Source organism: Canis lupus, chromosome 23 (genome assembly GCF_003254725.2).
Source record: "Canis lupus dingo isolate Sandy chromosome 23, ASM325472v2, whole genome shotgun sequence".
NCBI lineage: Eukaryota > Metazoa > Chordata > Mammalia > Carnivora > Canidae > Canis > Canis lupus.
The window spans coordinates 37,859,037-37,876,375 of record NC_064265.1 but is presented as its reverse complement, the minus strand read 5'-3'; the positions used below and the strand labels follow the sequence as shown (position 1 = coordinate 37,876,375).

At 35.5% G+C, this 17,339-nt stretch overlaps 1 protein-coding gene across 12 annotated transcripts in view; it reads left to right on the top strand.

The window, feature by feature from the left end:
• The window catches only part of TFDP2 (transcription factor Dp-2), a 167,121-nt gene that overhangs the window by 103,931 nt on the left and 45,851 nt on the right, over positions 1 to 17,339 (top strand). For 8 of the 12 annotated variants that reach the window (XM_049099897.1, XM_049099896.1, XM_049099903.1 and 5 more), the window contains 3 exons: positions 7,984 to 8,087; positions 13,286 to 13,407; positions 14,849 to 14,896. In XM_049099897.1, the coding sequence (XP_048955854.1) occupies positions 7,984 to 8,087; positions 13,286 to 13,407; positions 14,849 to 14,896 (274 nt within the window). The remainder of the gene's footprint in view (positions 1 to 7,983; positions 8,088 to 13,285; positions 13,408 to 14,848; positions 14,897 to 17,339) is intronic. The other 4 variants (XM_049099899.1, XM_049099898.1, XM_035704950.2 and 1 more) reach the window with 1 other exon arrangement.

Sequence of the window (17,339 nt, the reverse complement as noted above, 5' to 3'; positions counted from 1 at the left end):
AAAGTTGACAAAGTTTGATTAACACATTGAGATGGTAAGGATATGTGGAAATGGACATTTTTATACATTTCTGTATGGAGGGTTAATTGGTGCAGTCAGTTGGTACAACCAGCACATGTCAAGATGTGTAAAATCATTGCAGTGTTATTTGGAGTATTAAAAGATTTTGTTATTAATAATGTTTATAATACTGTGGTTTTTCCATTACTAAGGGATTGATAAATAAACTTGTAGAACCATAAAAAGTAACACTGTAGCTAACAAAGTAAATATTGAGGCAAAACTATGATAAGGTATGGAAAGACATCTAAGATACAGTATTATTAAGTGGGAAAAAAACAACATGCAAACTGATACAGTATTCAACTATATGTGAAGGGGAAAAGAATGTTTATGGATATATGTCTGTATATGTTAGAATATTTCTGGAAGGTTATATACAACCTGGCACTGGTAGCCATCACTAGGGAAGGGAATGGTTAGGTGGTGGTTGGAGATAGAAGGAGACTTAGTTTTCACTATACACTCATGCCTCTGGAATTTGTATCATATTCTTCCATCCAGACATTCATATATTAACTCGTGCATTCATTTTCACGCAGCAATATTTGTTGAACTTTGCTGTGTCCCAGGCAGGATGTGCTAGGTGCTGGAGGTACAGCAGTGGATTAGATAATAAATCCCTTGTCCCTGTGGATCTTAAATTCTAAGAGTCGGTGGGCTATGGACAGGTAATACTCACCTAAGCAGGTAAATATTAATAGGCAATGTATCATAAATAACTACTGGTGAAAAGTCATAGTAAATTAGGAAGTGCTTATATAGAGTGGTCGGGCATCTCTGATGTGACGACCAAGCCAGAGACTAGAAGGTACCTAAGGAATAAAGCAAGTAAATGTCTGAAGGAAGAAAGCAAAGAATTGTAGAATCTGTAATTAGCCTGTTACTAATAAGTATGAAATTGCCTAGGTTACTGTTTCCCATTTTTTTTATTAAGATATGATTTGCATGTAGTAGAGCCTGAACCCATTTAGCCTAGAGTTGTATGAATTTGACAAACACCTGCACCACCACAAACCAGGTCATTTTCTAAGTATTTAGGGCTGAAGGTTAGCTTTTTCTATGAAGTTGGACCCTGGTTGGGGGGGCGGAGGGGGGGAGGCAGAAAGTATACAACTACTTCTGATTGGAGATATTTATAAACCTGTAAAATAAGCATGTTTTTTTCTTAAAGTGAGTTATTAATCTGGTTCTTCTAGGAGGATGTGATATAGGCTTGGGTGAAGGTTTTTCCAAAAACTAATTCAAGCCAAAAAAAATTTTTTTTTCCAGAAAGTCAGTACTATGAAAAAAATAACTCACACTGGCATCATGTAGACAAACCACAGTTATTTCACTGAATTTTTCATTTTAATTGGACATATTGAAGGTGACTAACTAGAACTGGAACCCCTTACAAGAATTATGAGTGAAGGAAATCTTTGGTGTCTAGACAATTCTAATGGAAAGCAGAAAGATTCTAATTACTCAGAAAATTGAAATAAAATTTTGAGCCAAATTGTGTGCCTCTGCCAAGATTTGGCTAAGTTTGAGCTCTTTTTTTTCCGAGCCACTTCCCTAGGTGATTGATCTCATTTGTTAATGCAGGGAATTGCCAGAACCCAAATCCAGGCAGGTCTTTAAATTTTTGTTTTTAATAAATATACCAACTGCCAGGGATTGGCTTCTGGACAGTGTCAGGCCCCTGTTGCCAAGGAGCTATGAATTAAGGCCAGGTACTTAGGAAAAATTCTTTATACTTGGTTTGGTTTACTTCTCTTAACCTGGCTGAAATTTTGGGATACTAGATGTTTATAACCTACTTAAGTATGTCCTTTTGAGTCAAAAAAGTTCTGTTTCTGCTGCTGAACTAGTTGATTTGATGAAAGTAAACAATGTCTAAATACATGGTTTTTATTTCTGGATATTATAATTATTGAAATCCCAGTGGAGCTCCTTTAACTACTTCCAAAGCAGATTTCATTTTTACTAATTATAAAACACAGATACTTCACTTATAGATCTTTATCTTGTTTCAACAGCTGTGACTGATTCTCATGCTCTTTGCTTTCCTCCCTCCCCCTCTCTCTTTTCCCTCCAGAGTGACAATAGCTTTTTAAATTATAAAACAAATTATAAAACAAGCACATGCATGTTCATAAAATAAAAAAGTATAAACTAAAACATTTCTCCATACTACTCACCAGAGCTAACCTCTCTTAGTTTGTTGTTTATCCTGCTATAGTTTTTTTGCTAATGTAACTTGTGAGTATATGTAGCTTTTAGGTAAATGGAATCATACTAATCATAGTCTCTTGTAATGGGAACATTTTTCCCTGGCAAGTACATATTTGTAAAATTGTTTTAAGGACTGTATAATAGCCCATCATATACATGTACCAAAAGATGTTTACATATTTGTTTCTAGGTTTTTGCCTTTATCTAAAATGTTGCAGTTCTAGGACATGTTTAATTGTTTTTATCTGCTTGGTTTATTGGGATATATCTCCAGCAGAGGAATTGCTAGTCAGAGAGTATTCCCATTATTGGAATTAATTATGATGTTGATGCAGAGGCTTGGGATCAGCTTGCCACTTAGGCAATGGAAGGGAGTTGAAAGGACATTTGCTGGGATGCCTGGGTGGCTCAGCAGTTGAGCATCTGCTTTTGCCTCCGGAGTTGCTGGATTGAGTCCCACATTGGGCTCCTGCAGGGAGGCCTGCTTCTCCTCCCTCTCCCTGTGTCTCTGCCTCTCTCTGTCTCTCATGAATAAATAAATAAAATCTTTAAAAAAAAAAAAAAAAAAGGAGATTTGTTGAAGTGGAAAGAGCCTTTAAAATGTGTACAGTTGTTTTTAAAGCACTTATTTAAAATTTTGTACTCCAATAGACCCATTACTCCTCTCCAGTTACATTGTCTGACTGCCCTCCAGAAAGACTGTCCAATATCCCACCCACTGACAGTGTGTTAGCCGCTTGAGTGCAGGGGACAGTAGGACAGTGTCACTTGCACTGCATATGCATGAGAGCGCAGCATGAGTACTTGACATAGTAGATGCCAAGTAAATATTTTGTAAATGCACCCATTTTGCCACATTTTTGCTAACTCAAACCATTATCAAATTTATTAATCTTTATAATCTGGTACATGAAATGGTTTCTTTTAAAAAAGTGTAAAATTTTTAATTAAAATCAAGCATCTTGGTATCTGAGTGGCTCAGATGGTTAAGCATCTGCCTTTGGCTCAGGTTGTGATCCCAGAGTCCCAGGGTCCTGATCGAGCCCCCAGTTGGGCTCCCTGCTTGCTGAGGAGCCTTCTTGCTTTCCCTTTGCCCCTCCCCCAGCTTGTGTGCACGCGCACCCTCTCTCTCTCACTCTCTCTCTCATAAATAAATCTTAAAAAAATAAAATAAAGTAGGGGCACCTGGGTGGCTCAGAGGTTTGAGTGTCTGCCTTTGGCTCAAGTCGTGATCTGGGGTCCTGGGATCAAGTTCCACATCAGGCTCCCTGCAGGGAGCCTACTTATGCTTCTGCTTATGTCTCTGCCTCTCTTGGTGTGTGATTATCTTTCAAAAAGTAAAATAAAATTAAGCTCTTTTCATGTGATCATTGACATTTAGGTTTCTTCATGTACTCAGCTTATTTTTATATTGAGATATTTTACTGATATTGACTTATAGGTGGGAAGTTAAGTAAATAAAAGTTTTTAAGGATGGTAACCTAGTGACCTATGTGTTACAAATTTGTTTACCAAGTTTGAGATTTGTCTTTTAAGAGTATTAGGTCTTTTGCTATTTAGGAAATACTTATTTTTAGGTAATGCTATCTGTTTTCATGTAAGATTTCTAAATTCTGTAACATGCTCTGAAGGGCCTTCATCCTCAAATTATAAAAAACTATTATTACATTTCTTTTAAAACTTCTATGGCTTTAATATTTTTAAGATTAAAAAAATTTGAAAGAGAAAGAGCAGGGGGAGGGACAGAAGGAGAAAGAAAAGCAGACTCCTCAGCAAGCAGGGAGCTCAACTCAGGGCTTGATCCTGGGACCCTAGGATTACCATCTGAGTTGAAGGCAGATGCTTAACCATCTGAGCCACACAGGCATTATGGCTTTAATCTTTATGTTTAAATATTTGATCATTTGGGAATTGATTTTTGTACAAGATGAGAAATTGAAATCCAAGTGGACAATTTATCTCTGAAACGTTTCTTTCATGTGTGTTTTTTTTAATTGAAGCATAGTAGATATACAGTGTTATATTAATTTTTAGACTTACAATCAAGAACATTTTTTAAATAATCTACCCTTTCCCCATTGATTTGAAATGCTACCTTCACCATATATAAAATTTTCATATATACATGAAGTAATTCAGGACTTTAATTTCTGATTTATTGTTTATCAGCTTCACAATATCACATTATTTCAGTCACTTCAGCTGTCTAATAGTTTTGAAATCTGGTAGGCTAAAGTTCCCCTCTTGCCCATTATTCCTTTTTTTTTTTAAATTTTCTTGGCTGTTTTCTGCCTTTACTCTTCCAGATGCACTTTAGAACCAATTTGTCAAATTTATTAAGTTCCCTCTAAGTTCTTTTGGTATTAACTGGCATGACAGATCTGGCTTTAATGATGGTTTTCATTTTGTTTTGACCAAAGTTTTATATTCTTATTTTTCCTTCAGTGTTAGATTTAAAATTGGAGTCAACCTGTTCCCTAATCTTAATGGTCTTTTTTTGTGTTTCTTGTTCCATGCTCTTTGCAAGTTTTTGACTTTTACTTCTAACAGTGTATCAGAGATGATCTCATCTTAAACGTTCAGCAGCACTAAGGTCATTTTTAAAAACCATCTTGAGAAGACAAATACCACTTGGTTTAATTCACATGTGAAATCTTAAAATATAAATGAACAAACAAAAGCAGAAACAGACTCTCATAATACAGAGAACAAACCAGTGGTTGCCAGAGGGGCTTGGGGGATATAGATGAAATAGGTGAAGGGGATTAAGAGGTACAGACTTCCAGTTATAAAATAAGTAAATCATGGGGCCGTAACGTACAGCATGGAGAATATAGTCAATAATACTATAATGTATGGTGACAGATGGTAACTGCACTTACCCATGGTGAGCATTTTGTAATATATGTAATTGTCAAATCATTAAGTTGTACACCTGAAACTAATATTTTATGTCAACTGTACTTCAATTTTAAAAAAATCTGAGAGCCAGACTTTTGCAGGGCTATGTGCTTCCTCACATGCTTGTCCTGCCTGGGACTGAGTTTATGGCACATGTCTATCAATTATATAGCTGTTCCTCCCCTTGGAATCAGAGATTATTCTCCAGTTAGGATGGATTCTTAAATAGGTGAATAACCATATTTGGGAAATTTGATAATAACCTTAATCTAGTGATTGGTAAGATATGCGTATTATATAAAAACAAATCAGTTTAATGGTTACAGAGGAAGGAAACTTTGATATATTAGTTGTTCAAAATAATAAAAAACCTAGCATTTAAATTTATTTAAACTCAGTGTAAGTCATGGCACCAGTTAAAAAATAACAAAAAATAGAATTTAGGCTACCTTACAGGAAGTATGGCATCGAGATTAGAAAAGGTAATAGTTCAAATCTACGCTAATCAAACAGTTGTTATAATTTCATGCACCTGTTTTATGCCAGAGCTAAACCAGATGCTAGGATACAAAGCTGAGAGACATAACCCTCTTAGAACTATGTAAATGATAGCTAGAACAAGCAAGTGATCATAGGTTTTATGAACAGTCAAAAGAAGTGTATTCAGAACTAGACCACAGAGGCTAGGGGACAGCTTATAAAGGAGAAGGTGACACACAGAGCAGAGGCTTAGAACGTGGAGCTATGGCCCTCACTAGCTCTGGAACCTTGTACAAATTATTTAACCTCACTCTATCTCAGTTTTTTCATGTGTAAGATGGAGTCAGTAATAATACATTTTACACTGTTGTCCTCAGCATTAATGAGATAGTGTGTATATGGAAGCCTCTGGAACAGACTTTGGCACACTACTTAGAAAGTAGTTTGGAATTCCATTTTGAAGTGCTATGAGGTAGAAGTTGTCCCAGCAGGGAGACTTCCAACAGAATGAAAGGTATACGCCAAAGCTAGAGTGGGTGAGCTGTGGCCTTTCTGGAACTGCAAAGTATTTAACCTGATAGGAATGGAGGGAGTAACTGAAGATGACACTGGGAAGAGAGGCAGGGGTGAGATCTCCAGATAGGAGATGTTGTACCATGTTGAGGAATCTGAGAGGCATTGACAGTGTTGTGGAATCTTTGAAGGCCTAAAGTAGGGGAGTGTCCAGAACAGTTTCTCCAGTTGAAGGACTGGTTTGTTACAGATGTGTGGAGGGGCAAGCAGAGCTATATGAAGTAGCTTGGCTGCACATTGGAACTATCTGGAGAACTTTCAACAGTCTGCCTAGGTTCACTCCGGACCAGTCTTATCAGCAGCTCTGGGAGTGGGACTGAGGCGTTGGTATTTTTTGTTGAGTTCCGTATGATTCCATTGCACAGCCACGATGGTGAATCACTGAGTTAGAGAATAACTGTGTTCAAATCAGATTTGATCAAGTTTCAAATTAAACAAGTGCCAGCAGCATAAAGGAGCCAGAGTAAGGAGATAACAAATAGGATATACTGGTAAGTTGAATGAGGGGTTATTTCTGGACCAGGTCACTGGGGTGATAATGATCATATACCAAGACTCAGTCGTATACTAAGACTGAGAACATGAAGGAGTTTGGCTATACGACTTTGTTGAGTGGGCATAAGAAAGAAAGAATTTGATTTTAAGATGTGGGTATAGAGGGAAAATGATATAGGGTAGATGGGCAGAGAGAGAAACTGAAGGGGAGGAGCTGATGGTACAGTTGGAAACTTAGAAGACAGAGAAGATAATTGGTAAGTGAGACCCCCAAGAAGACAGGACATTCAGAGACATGAAAGAAATAATTTATATGAGAATTTCCACTCAAAGAGAAAGAAGTAAAAATATGTGAGGGTGCAGATAGGTTCACAGGTCAAAGAAGAGAAGCTATAATATAGCCTGATGGCTTGATTTCCTTACTGAAGGAAATAGGAGTATCTCCTGAGAATCAAAAGGTGAGAGAAGGGGGCTAAGGAACATGGGCAAGTGCTGGGAGAGCCAAGGGGGCCATCTGAGAAGAAGGTATCTTGTCCTCTTAAATTTTGTTTTTTTCCCCCAGAGTTTCAGTATGAACTTCTTACATACTTTCTGGGTGATCTCTTTTGTTATATTAGATTCTTAAGAAAAACATTGATAAACTGAGTTTATCCAGAGGAGTTAAGTAGTTGATAGAGTTCGGAAAGTTATCAGTTAGCTTCTCATTTCTGGAGTAGCACTTGGCTACCTTAATTTCAAATTTAAAGTGTCAATATCACTTGAAAACACTGAACACATCCCACAGTTTTCAGTATCACTAGGTAGCATAATTTTTTTTTCTCTAGTGTGATAAAACCTCAAAAACTACCAACTCACTTGAAAACATGTTAACTTTTAGTAAAAACATTTTCTATTATTCTATGAATAAATCCTAATAGATATTTTACTTCATATTTTGCTTCATACTTGTTTTTGGTCTATGATGTCTAATAAAGACCTAACTAGATTTCTCAATGCTAATAGTAACTATGATTTGCATTATGTATTCTCTAAATATTTTTTCCTCTCAAAACCCACTAAAACTGAACTATTTACAGTTTTCCTCTTCAGCAGAATTAATTATATTCACTACAAGAAAGCAATCATTAGAATGGCTTTTTAGTAATGCTTCTTGTTGTAAGTCACTTTAAGCAAAATTGGGGTTAGTACCGTGAATGTATAGATGGAAGGTGACCTTGTATTACAGAACATTAACCTAATATTTTGATATCATTTCAGGTAACATTTCATTTGTTGCGTTTCCAGTTTCCAGCACCAACTCACCAACAAAGATTTTACCAAAAACCTTAGGACCAATAAATGTGAATGTTGGACCCCAAATGGTAAGAAAACCATCAAATCTTAGAATTTGAGGTTTTGCTTAGACAACACTAACTTAAAGGATGATGGTACTAAAGATGCTGGACAAAAATTCTGGTTCACTTTTTAACTCAGTCACTTTTTAAAGAAGTTTCGTTTTCATCTGATGTAACTGATTAAGTCTTAAGAAAAGCTTTTTTTCTTTGAAGAAAAAAGAAATGCATTGTGCTCTTGAGTGCTTAATTTTCATGAATCTGGATTCTGGATGTGTAATATCAAGGTTTTTGCTTGCTCCTTATGATAGGCTTCTCTTGTTTTTAGTTTGGTCAAGTTGATTTGAAATCTGTTGTTTTATGTTCTCCTCTTTCTTTTTCTTTTTTTTTTTTTTTGTTCTCCTCTTTCTTATAAACTATATACTCTCATATAAATTGATTATGACCCAACAGTTAATCTATATCCAGAGCTATCAATCTTTAGCAGTAGAAATAATGAATGAAAAACAGAAAATATTTAACTGTTTCTCTGAAGGTATTTCCATTAATTATGCTAGAGCTTGAAGTACTTTTAGAAAGCCTTACTTATAAACAAAGTCACATGCAATAACTCTAAAAACTATACTTAATTTAATGGTCTCAGCCACCTTTAGCAAAAGTATGTAAACACCTGAAGTATAATTCTTCACTGCCAGTGTTTGCATGTTCTCATCTATAGAGCAGGAAGGATAAATTTTGCCCATAGTACTCAGTACTCTGGACTCTGTTAAATGCAAAATTATTTAGACAAAAGATGCATTTTAACATACCTAGTGGCTTCAGCAAATCTTTAAGATTTTAAGACATTCAAGCCATGACATTTTTCTTGATCACTTGAGGACTGTTAATTATCTACAGAATTCAAGCTAAAGATCTTACTCAATTTACTGTAACTATGTGAAGAATGTAATCTAGCTCCAGACCTCATGGAGACTTAAGCTCAGGTAAGTATCCCCATTTCAAGGTAGTTCAGGGTGTATTTCAAATGTTTACTAAGCTTTTCCTTCTCACCAGCCACTCCACTGGGTGTAAATGAGATAAGGCACCCGACTTTAAATTAAAGTCTTTATTTGGAAATGTGATTCTATAAATGCCAAAATTAAATAAACATACCCGAACTCTTAGAGTGTCTCCCTCACAGTACTCCTCTATTTTGAGAGACTGTTTGCTGTCAATATTGGAGTGATGCTGCGGTGGCTCAAATTTGAATTCCTCTTTTGGAAACAGTTTTTCTTTCCATTGTCAAGTTGAACTAGTATACACATAAGTACTGTCATACCTTAGTTCTGACAATAAGTACTCTTGTATACTATTTACCTCATTACTTAACCAACCTCAGGATCAGCAAAACAAAGGTCAGAAGAAGGAAAGGAGATTTGGGGTGCTTCTTTAAACCAGGGCTTAATGTGTGTCTTTAATACCCAGGTGCTTTTTACAGTTCCCAGTTCTTAGAAATGAGAGCTTTCTTTTTGACTTCCTAATTGTAGAATCCCAGTTAGAGCCATTTCTCTTTTCTCTTGTTTATCTCTCTTGAATATTGTCTCCTCACCTTCAGTCTCTCATCTGTGATGTAAAAGCATTTTTTTTTAAGTTAGAAAACTTGAATGAAACCTTTTTTTCTTTTTTAAAACCTGCTTCTTACAGTTGTCTTTCTCTACTTGCCAGTTAAATTTCACATATCTCTTTGCAAGCCAAGTCTTAATGGTAAATAGAAATTTTTTAAAGTCCCAAGAAGAAAGTTGTTTTCTGTGTTTATAGAAAGTAGTTTAGCAAAATCTGTTTTAGTTTGGAATACTTGCCCTTTTCTTAAAGGTATCTTGTCATATAATCTCAACCATCTTTATTTTAACATGGTTAAAAAGTACATGTTTTTTATAGTGAAAACTAAAATTTTGTGAAATAATAAAATCCTTCAATGTAATACTTTTAATTCTATAGACTCTTTTTCCCTTCAGAATAGAGATGCTCTCTTGGCTTTTCTCCCCCCCTCCTTTTCTTTTTTTTTCTTTTTTTTTTTTTTGGTTGAAGTATCATTGATGCAGTGTTACATTAGGTTCAGGTATATAACATAGTGATTAGACAACGCTGTACTTTATGCTGTTCACCAGCAGTGTAGCCACCATAAAAGGCTGTAACAATCCCTTGACTGTTCTTACTGTAGATGGCAGTAGTTTGTAACATATATTGATTGAAGGTAGAAAATCTTCAGAATGATATTCCAATTGCTATATGATTTTCATAGCCCAACTGTAATTCAGTCCAAAACTGCATGATTACATTTAAATTAAGGATTTCTTGGTGGTGGGGGCTGGGGAGGTGCTGAAATTTAAAAGAAATGTTCATTTCCTTATCAGATCAACTGAATATAGGAAATAATTACCTCTAATTACCTCTAATTTCAACTTGGGATTTCAAAATTAAGGTTCAGTTTTACAAAACATATCTGACTCATCACCTATATAATTTTCCTGTATTCAGTGGTTGATCAAGTTCTGTTGGCTTTTCTTTGATTTTTGTTTCTTAAAGTTCTTTGTCATCGTCCTAATTCAGGAACTCATTGCATGTCACATGAACTTCTAACTTATCTTTTTAGTTTGAGTGTATCATCCCTCCAGTTTGTTCATTCAGCAAATGTTTATTGAGGATTTCTGTTATTGAGGGCACACCAGGCACTAGGCTAAGAGAGAACAACAGAGGATTGCTAATCACTCTCAGATCAGCAAAGAATATCAGTTGACAGTCTGACATTGAGGAAGAAAAACTAAACCAGAACATAGCAATTCATTTCCAAAGCCTTTCTCAATAATGATAACAGGTTTTTTCTATGTCCTCTTTCCCTTCCTCCTCTCATCTTTTTTTTTTTTTCCTACAAAGCCCTTTAAATCAGGTAAACTGAGCCTGGAGGCTAGTAATAACAGATACAGAAAAAGAACTTAGTAATAGTACTGCACAAATAATGCAGTCTATCTCAAGGGTAAGTCGAGATGCTTAGAATTGCTTTGTGGAGACTCACGTTCTAGAAATAGAGTAGACCAGAGACTGATCAAATACTCAGATTTTTCTTTTTAAGCTTCACACTCAAGGTCAGCATGATATAGGACATATGAATGTGTGATGTAGTGATTGGTGGGAACTATGTCCTTTACATTGTATTTTCTTACTGGATTTTATATGGTCCTTTCTGGCATATTAGTGAACAGAGATGCTGCTTTTTTTTTTTTTTTTTCATTTTAAGAGCTGCGTCTTCTGTCTCAGTTCATTAAATATTTATTGTGCCTTTTCTGCGAATATCTCCTAGCAAAGCACCAGGCCCTATAAACATTTGATCTTTCCTTAAAGATTTTATACTGAAATGGAAGTGCGGAGGTGGGTTGGGGTATGTAGAGGTATAGGAGATATAAACCCATTGTCTAGTATTCATATTTTCTCATGAAGTAAACTTCCGAACTCCTCATGTAATAGTCCTTGGAATATTGTAGAGAATCAGAATTCTCCAGACATCTATCAGTGTTTATTGTCTTTTGTTTTTATTTTTTTTTCAACTACAGAATTAACTTACTAAAGTTATTTCCTATTCATTTGTACATAGTGACATTCCCCTACCCCCAAATTGGCAAAATGCCAAACATACACAGAGGTAACTAAAGTTCTTAAATATTTAGTAAATGAATAAATGTTGATGAGACTTTAATAACCAAAGCTGAACTAAGCTTGAAATGCAAATGAATCCTTCCCTTTGTTCTTTATGGAGCAAATTAGCAACTAACTTAATAACTGGACTTAGACCTGCCTGCAGGAACAGGTTTCATTTGATCAGGGATACAAAAATTAGTATTTTGGCCCACATCAGGCAGTAGAAATAGAACTATTTCTTTTGTTTTAAGATCTGTCATTTGAATACTATATGTAGCCCACACTGATGCTTTTCTTTCTTAATTGGAACTTAAACAAAATCTTACCATTATGTAAATTTTCAAAAGTATACAAAAATAGAATGTCTTCCCTTTAGGAGATCCAGAGATCTAGGGCTGCCCAGGTGAGGATGGTCCTGTGCTTTGGGGTTGGAAAGAAAAAAAGAGAGAATCCCTGTGGGTCCAGCAGCTCATTCATGAGCAGTTACCCACCTGGGGCCAATATTGTTGCATTAATACCCCCACTCACTGGACATGCCCTTATTATTTTTTTTTTGACAGAAATACTTCTAAAGATATTTGTAGAATGCTAAATTGTTTTTTGTACTGATTATTATAAACATTTTTGGAAAAAACATGGATTATTTACCAGTGAAGTCCTGGACAGCAATTTGGTAGTACATTTCAAGAAACTTTTTTTATGAGACGCCTGGGTGGCTCAGCCGTTGGGCGTCTGCCTTCGGCTCGGGGTGTGATCCTGGAGTCCGGGATCGAGTTTCACATCGGGCTCCCTGCATGGAGCCTGCTTCTCCCTCTGCCTCTCTCTCTCTGTGTCTCTCATGAATAAATAAATAAAGTCTTTTTTTGTTTTTTTTAAAAAAGGAAACATTTTAAAAAGTCTGTATCCTTAGTTCCATTAATTACCTTTCTAGAGTCTGTCCTTAGGAAGTAGAAATTAAGGCCCAGATCATTGTACAAAGATGCTCATCACAGCATTGCTTATAATGTTGGCTAATTGAATATATATCTAACAGTAGGGGATAATAAATCCACATGATGAAATGTTTCACTGTCTTTAAAATGTCTTTGAAGAATATTAAATGACATAAGGAAATGCTCTTGAGAAAAGAAGATAAAATTGTATCTATATATAATAATTCAAATTGTATAATGCCTTTGTATATATTTTGGACACGAATTTCTGATTTACTGTTGCCCTAGTTTGAATACATCAAGTTCAACTACAGTTAGGTTTTGTAATCTCAAAGCTTTTTGGTTTTCTGATTTTTTAAAACATTATTGTCAGCTTAATCCTTCCAAATTGATGTTCACTTGCTGAAACCTATATTGTGACCTCATGTCAGTATTTAAAATACTTGTGCTTTAAGATCCTAGAAAGTAAGTGAATGAAAACTTATGTTTTAGATGATTGATATTAAGTACATTTTAGGCAGTAAGATTTCACTTTTATATGTAGGTTAGCAATCAACATTATTTTCTGCCTGTGTGATTTTCTTAATAACTGAGAATATTATTTTCTGTGTTCTAACTTTATAGATTATAAGCACACCACAGAGACTAACCAGTTCAGCAAGTGTTCTGATTGGGAGTCCATATACCCCTGCACCAGCAATGGTTACTCAGACACACATAGCAGAAGCTACTGGCTGGGTCCCAGGGTAAGAGTGTTGTTGCAAGTTACCATTTTAAAAACTTTTTTTTAAAGCTTTGATCTTTTCCTCTCACTATCTTGTCTTCTTCCATTCTTGTTTTGTGTTGGCCTAGTCCTTAAAAACTAATGTGTTGCCTTTAAAGCCATATATTTTATTTTACTTTATATCTTAGATATAAATCATTTCTAGATCAACATTTTTAAATAGAGAAAAACAATACAATAATTTTTAGCCTTATCTTCTGACTACTTTTTATGATTATGACATTTAGGTGCTTTGGAGATGCAAAAACTATACTTTATATTGTTTTAACAAACATAAGAAAACAGTTACATAGTAAGTGCTAGCTGTACTCAGAATTTCCCCTGTGAATTTTTATTTCCTTAAATACCAGAAAAGGAACTAGGAAAAAGAGGCCAAATATATTAAAATTTTTACTGAGTTTTCTCTTGATCTTTTGAAACACTGGACAATTAAATCAGTATCTTTTGTGTTACTCATTTACCACTTTTAGTATCAAACTTTTACATCTTTCATCTCCGCCTGTAAAATACTCTCACCCAGCCTTTCTCTGCTCCTTCTCGTTTTAGCATTTCATCTTTCCATAAAAGAAAAAGAAATAATTAAGATAAAGGATTCAAAACTTCATTTTGTCACTTTAGAAATTATTTCCATGGTGGTGTACTATATTGGTAGTTCTGTCTTTGACTTAACATTGTGAGTTCTAGCAAGCAGACAGTAAATCTTGGTTGCTTCAGAGCTTTCTTGTTTCCAGGATGTTAAATAAATTAATGAAAAAATCCTGGCAAAGTGTTTTAAGCAATATATATGTTCACGTATATATACACACACGAGACAGAAGAGTTTCATAGGTGTACATACTTTTTCACTATCAAATAAGATGAAATGACACAATCATCTATATAATTCCATGGCCTTTATTCAGTCCTTACCCCATGTAGGATCTGAAAGGTACCTTAGATTTCTGCAGGACCCTGAGAAATTATAACATGAAGCCAAATCCATGCCAGTCCTGTTGGCCCGCTTTGGAGATGACCAGGGTTTGGATATTTTCAGCCCCAGCTGTGCTTTATATTGGGGGTAGAATATTTGCTCAGTCATTCTGTAGTGACTAATGCTTTTCTATGCCTTCTCCTTTCCAAGTCTGCAATATTTTCCTCTCATATTCATTGAGCTCAATTCAGACTATGTTATTATACTGTGATCTTTTTGATCCTCTGGTAACATTTATTGTGTTGTGATTTCTTGGTCCTATGATAAAAGTCACGTTTTTATTTTATGGACATACCTTTTCTATTTGTTAGATTTTTTTTGTTTGTTTGGATATATTCACTGTGGAATTAGACAGGTTACAATAAATTATTCATGAAATGAGGTTGTGTTTAAATACCTGTTCTTTTTATGCTATCTTTTTTTTTCTTTTTAGTGATAGAAAACGAGCTAGAGAATTTATAGATTCTGATTTTTCAGAAAGGTGAGTATAAGTGTTAAGTATTTTGTTTGGGAGATGCTACTGTGTAGAGAGGAGTTTGGTGTCCAGACTATTCTAGTTTAATTAGAGCTGTTTTTCTTCACATAACTTTAACTTCATTGAGTTTCTGCCTTTATTTCATGCCTTTTACTGAGTGTTCTACTTTACTTACCATTGCATATATTCATTATATTTACATGGTTTCAAAAGAAATTACCCTATGAGTAGATTGGCTGTTGGTAATGTGTCATTTAGTCCTCTCCCTCCTTTTGGGAGATGAAGTGTTTGACCAGAGTGCATACTACTCCACATTACCTCAACCTGCCCAAACTTTTTAAAAACAAGTTTTATTGAACACATTTAAGGATGATAATAAGTTCTCACTTCTTTCTTAACTAATTTGTCAAGTTCTGTGTAACCTTTTCTTAGACTGTTAGGACAGTGCTGCTCAGTGTGCATCAGAATCACCTGTGGGGTGTTGAATGTCCTAGGAATGTCCACCGAGTCATTAACTCCAGGGTTAAAAACAATCATTGTAGGGTCATGATTTGAACTTCCAAGTTCAGTGTGCCATGCAAGCCACTCTGTGGGGTACCATGTTAATGTTGCGCTATGTTAAAATAAGACATTGTCTTCAAGGCAAGAATTTTGTAATGTCGTTACTATTTTTTTTAAAGGTTTATTTGAGAAAGAGAGAGCATGCACACATTGGGGGGAAGAGCAAAGGGAGAGGGAAAGAAGCAGATTCTCTACTGAGCATAAAGCCCAGTGCAGGGCTCTACCTCTCGACCCCGAGATCATCACCTGAGCAGAAACCAAGAGTCAGACGCTTAACCAGCTGAGCCACCCAGGCGCCCTAAGATTGTTATTCTTTTAAATAAAACTTTGCCAGCTATGCTTTTTAAAATTTATTTTTGATTCTAAGATTTTGTGACTCTTTTTCCAGTGGTGTTTTAATCTCTTTTTGTTAGGTCATCTGCTCTCAATATAATAGTTTTCTGTCTTTCCTATTTTCTAGTTTGCTACCTCTGATTTGCTGTGCACTGAGAAGCTAGATGGCCAAATCTGTTAGAATTCACCCTAAAATAAAAATAAAAAGGCTCTGAGTGAGGATCTTGAGGCTATGTATATAAAAATTTGTGTTTTCTTGCATATGCCCCAGCTGTCCTTCAGTTCCTTTGTGGCATTTGTTGCTTGCTTCTTGGTTCTTAACAGTTTTGAACAGATAAAATCATGTCTAAGGAACTGCTGTATCATATTGGGATATATAGCAAAATGTTCTTTTCTCTCTAATGGAAATTCCTCTTTCCAAGTCCTACTGGTCTTTTTCTGTATTTATCCTCAGAAAGGGCAGCAATACAAGTTCTTACAGATGTATTTAGCAATGTTTAAGGCCTTAACGTGGCACTATTCATTAGTTATGATTGGTGGCACGTATGTATTGCAAACAGTATAAACAAGATTCTCTTTACACTCCTTCATAAGGGAGACTTTTTTTTTTTAAGATTTTATTTATTTATTCATGAGAGACACAGAGAGAGAGGCATAAACATAGGCAGAGGGAGAAGCAAACTCCCTGTGGGGAGTCTGATGTGGGACTGGATCCCAGGTGTCCCTATTCTGGCACTTCTATATGTGATTTAGAAGTCTCTCTTATGGGGACGCCAGGATGGCTCATTGGTTGAGCATCTGCCTTTGGCTCAGAGCGTGATCCAGGAGTCCCAGGATCGAGTCTCATATCAGGCTCCCCACAGGGAGCCTGCTTCTTCCTCTGCCTGTGTCTGTGCCTCTCTCTCTCTGCGTCTCTCATGAATAAATAAATAAAATAAAGTGCCAGATTAAATTTGTTGGCATAAACACTGATTCAGCTTTTTCCCTTTCTGCATATGATACAGTGACTTTTTTTTTTTTTAGTGATTTTTATTCTTTTTATTTTTTAATATAACTTTACTGAAATGAATCCCGCCCCTCAGCTCCCCAATCAGGTCACAGAGATTATTACATGTGATTTTCTTTTTTGTGTTGTTTTTCTTACAAATGTTTACTTTCCTCCAAATGCATTTTGTTTTTCTATAACTCGGTGAAACGTCCTTGTTTCCCTTCTCCCAGTGTTGAGGTTCAGTAAGCTAGCTCTCAATCATAGGCTGATCTTTATCTCTGCAGTGTCTCCTGTTGATTTAGTATCATATGTAAGTATTTGTATTTGTTTTCTTCAGGGATTTATACATCAATATATTGACATTTATACATCAATATATGAGGCTTTTTATCCTCATCTTACCACTTGGCAGTACAACTTTAAGTATGTTTTACACAGCTATTCCTTTGTTAAGGTCATTTGTTAGAGCAAGTCAGTTTCTGAAGAAATTTTTTTTTGTGGATGCAGGATCCATTGAAGGATTCTCATTAATTTTTTTTCCACGTTCTGATCCACTGGACTTATTTT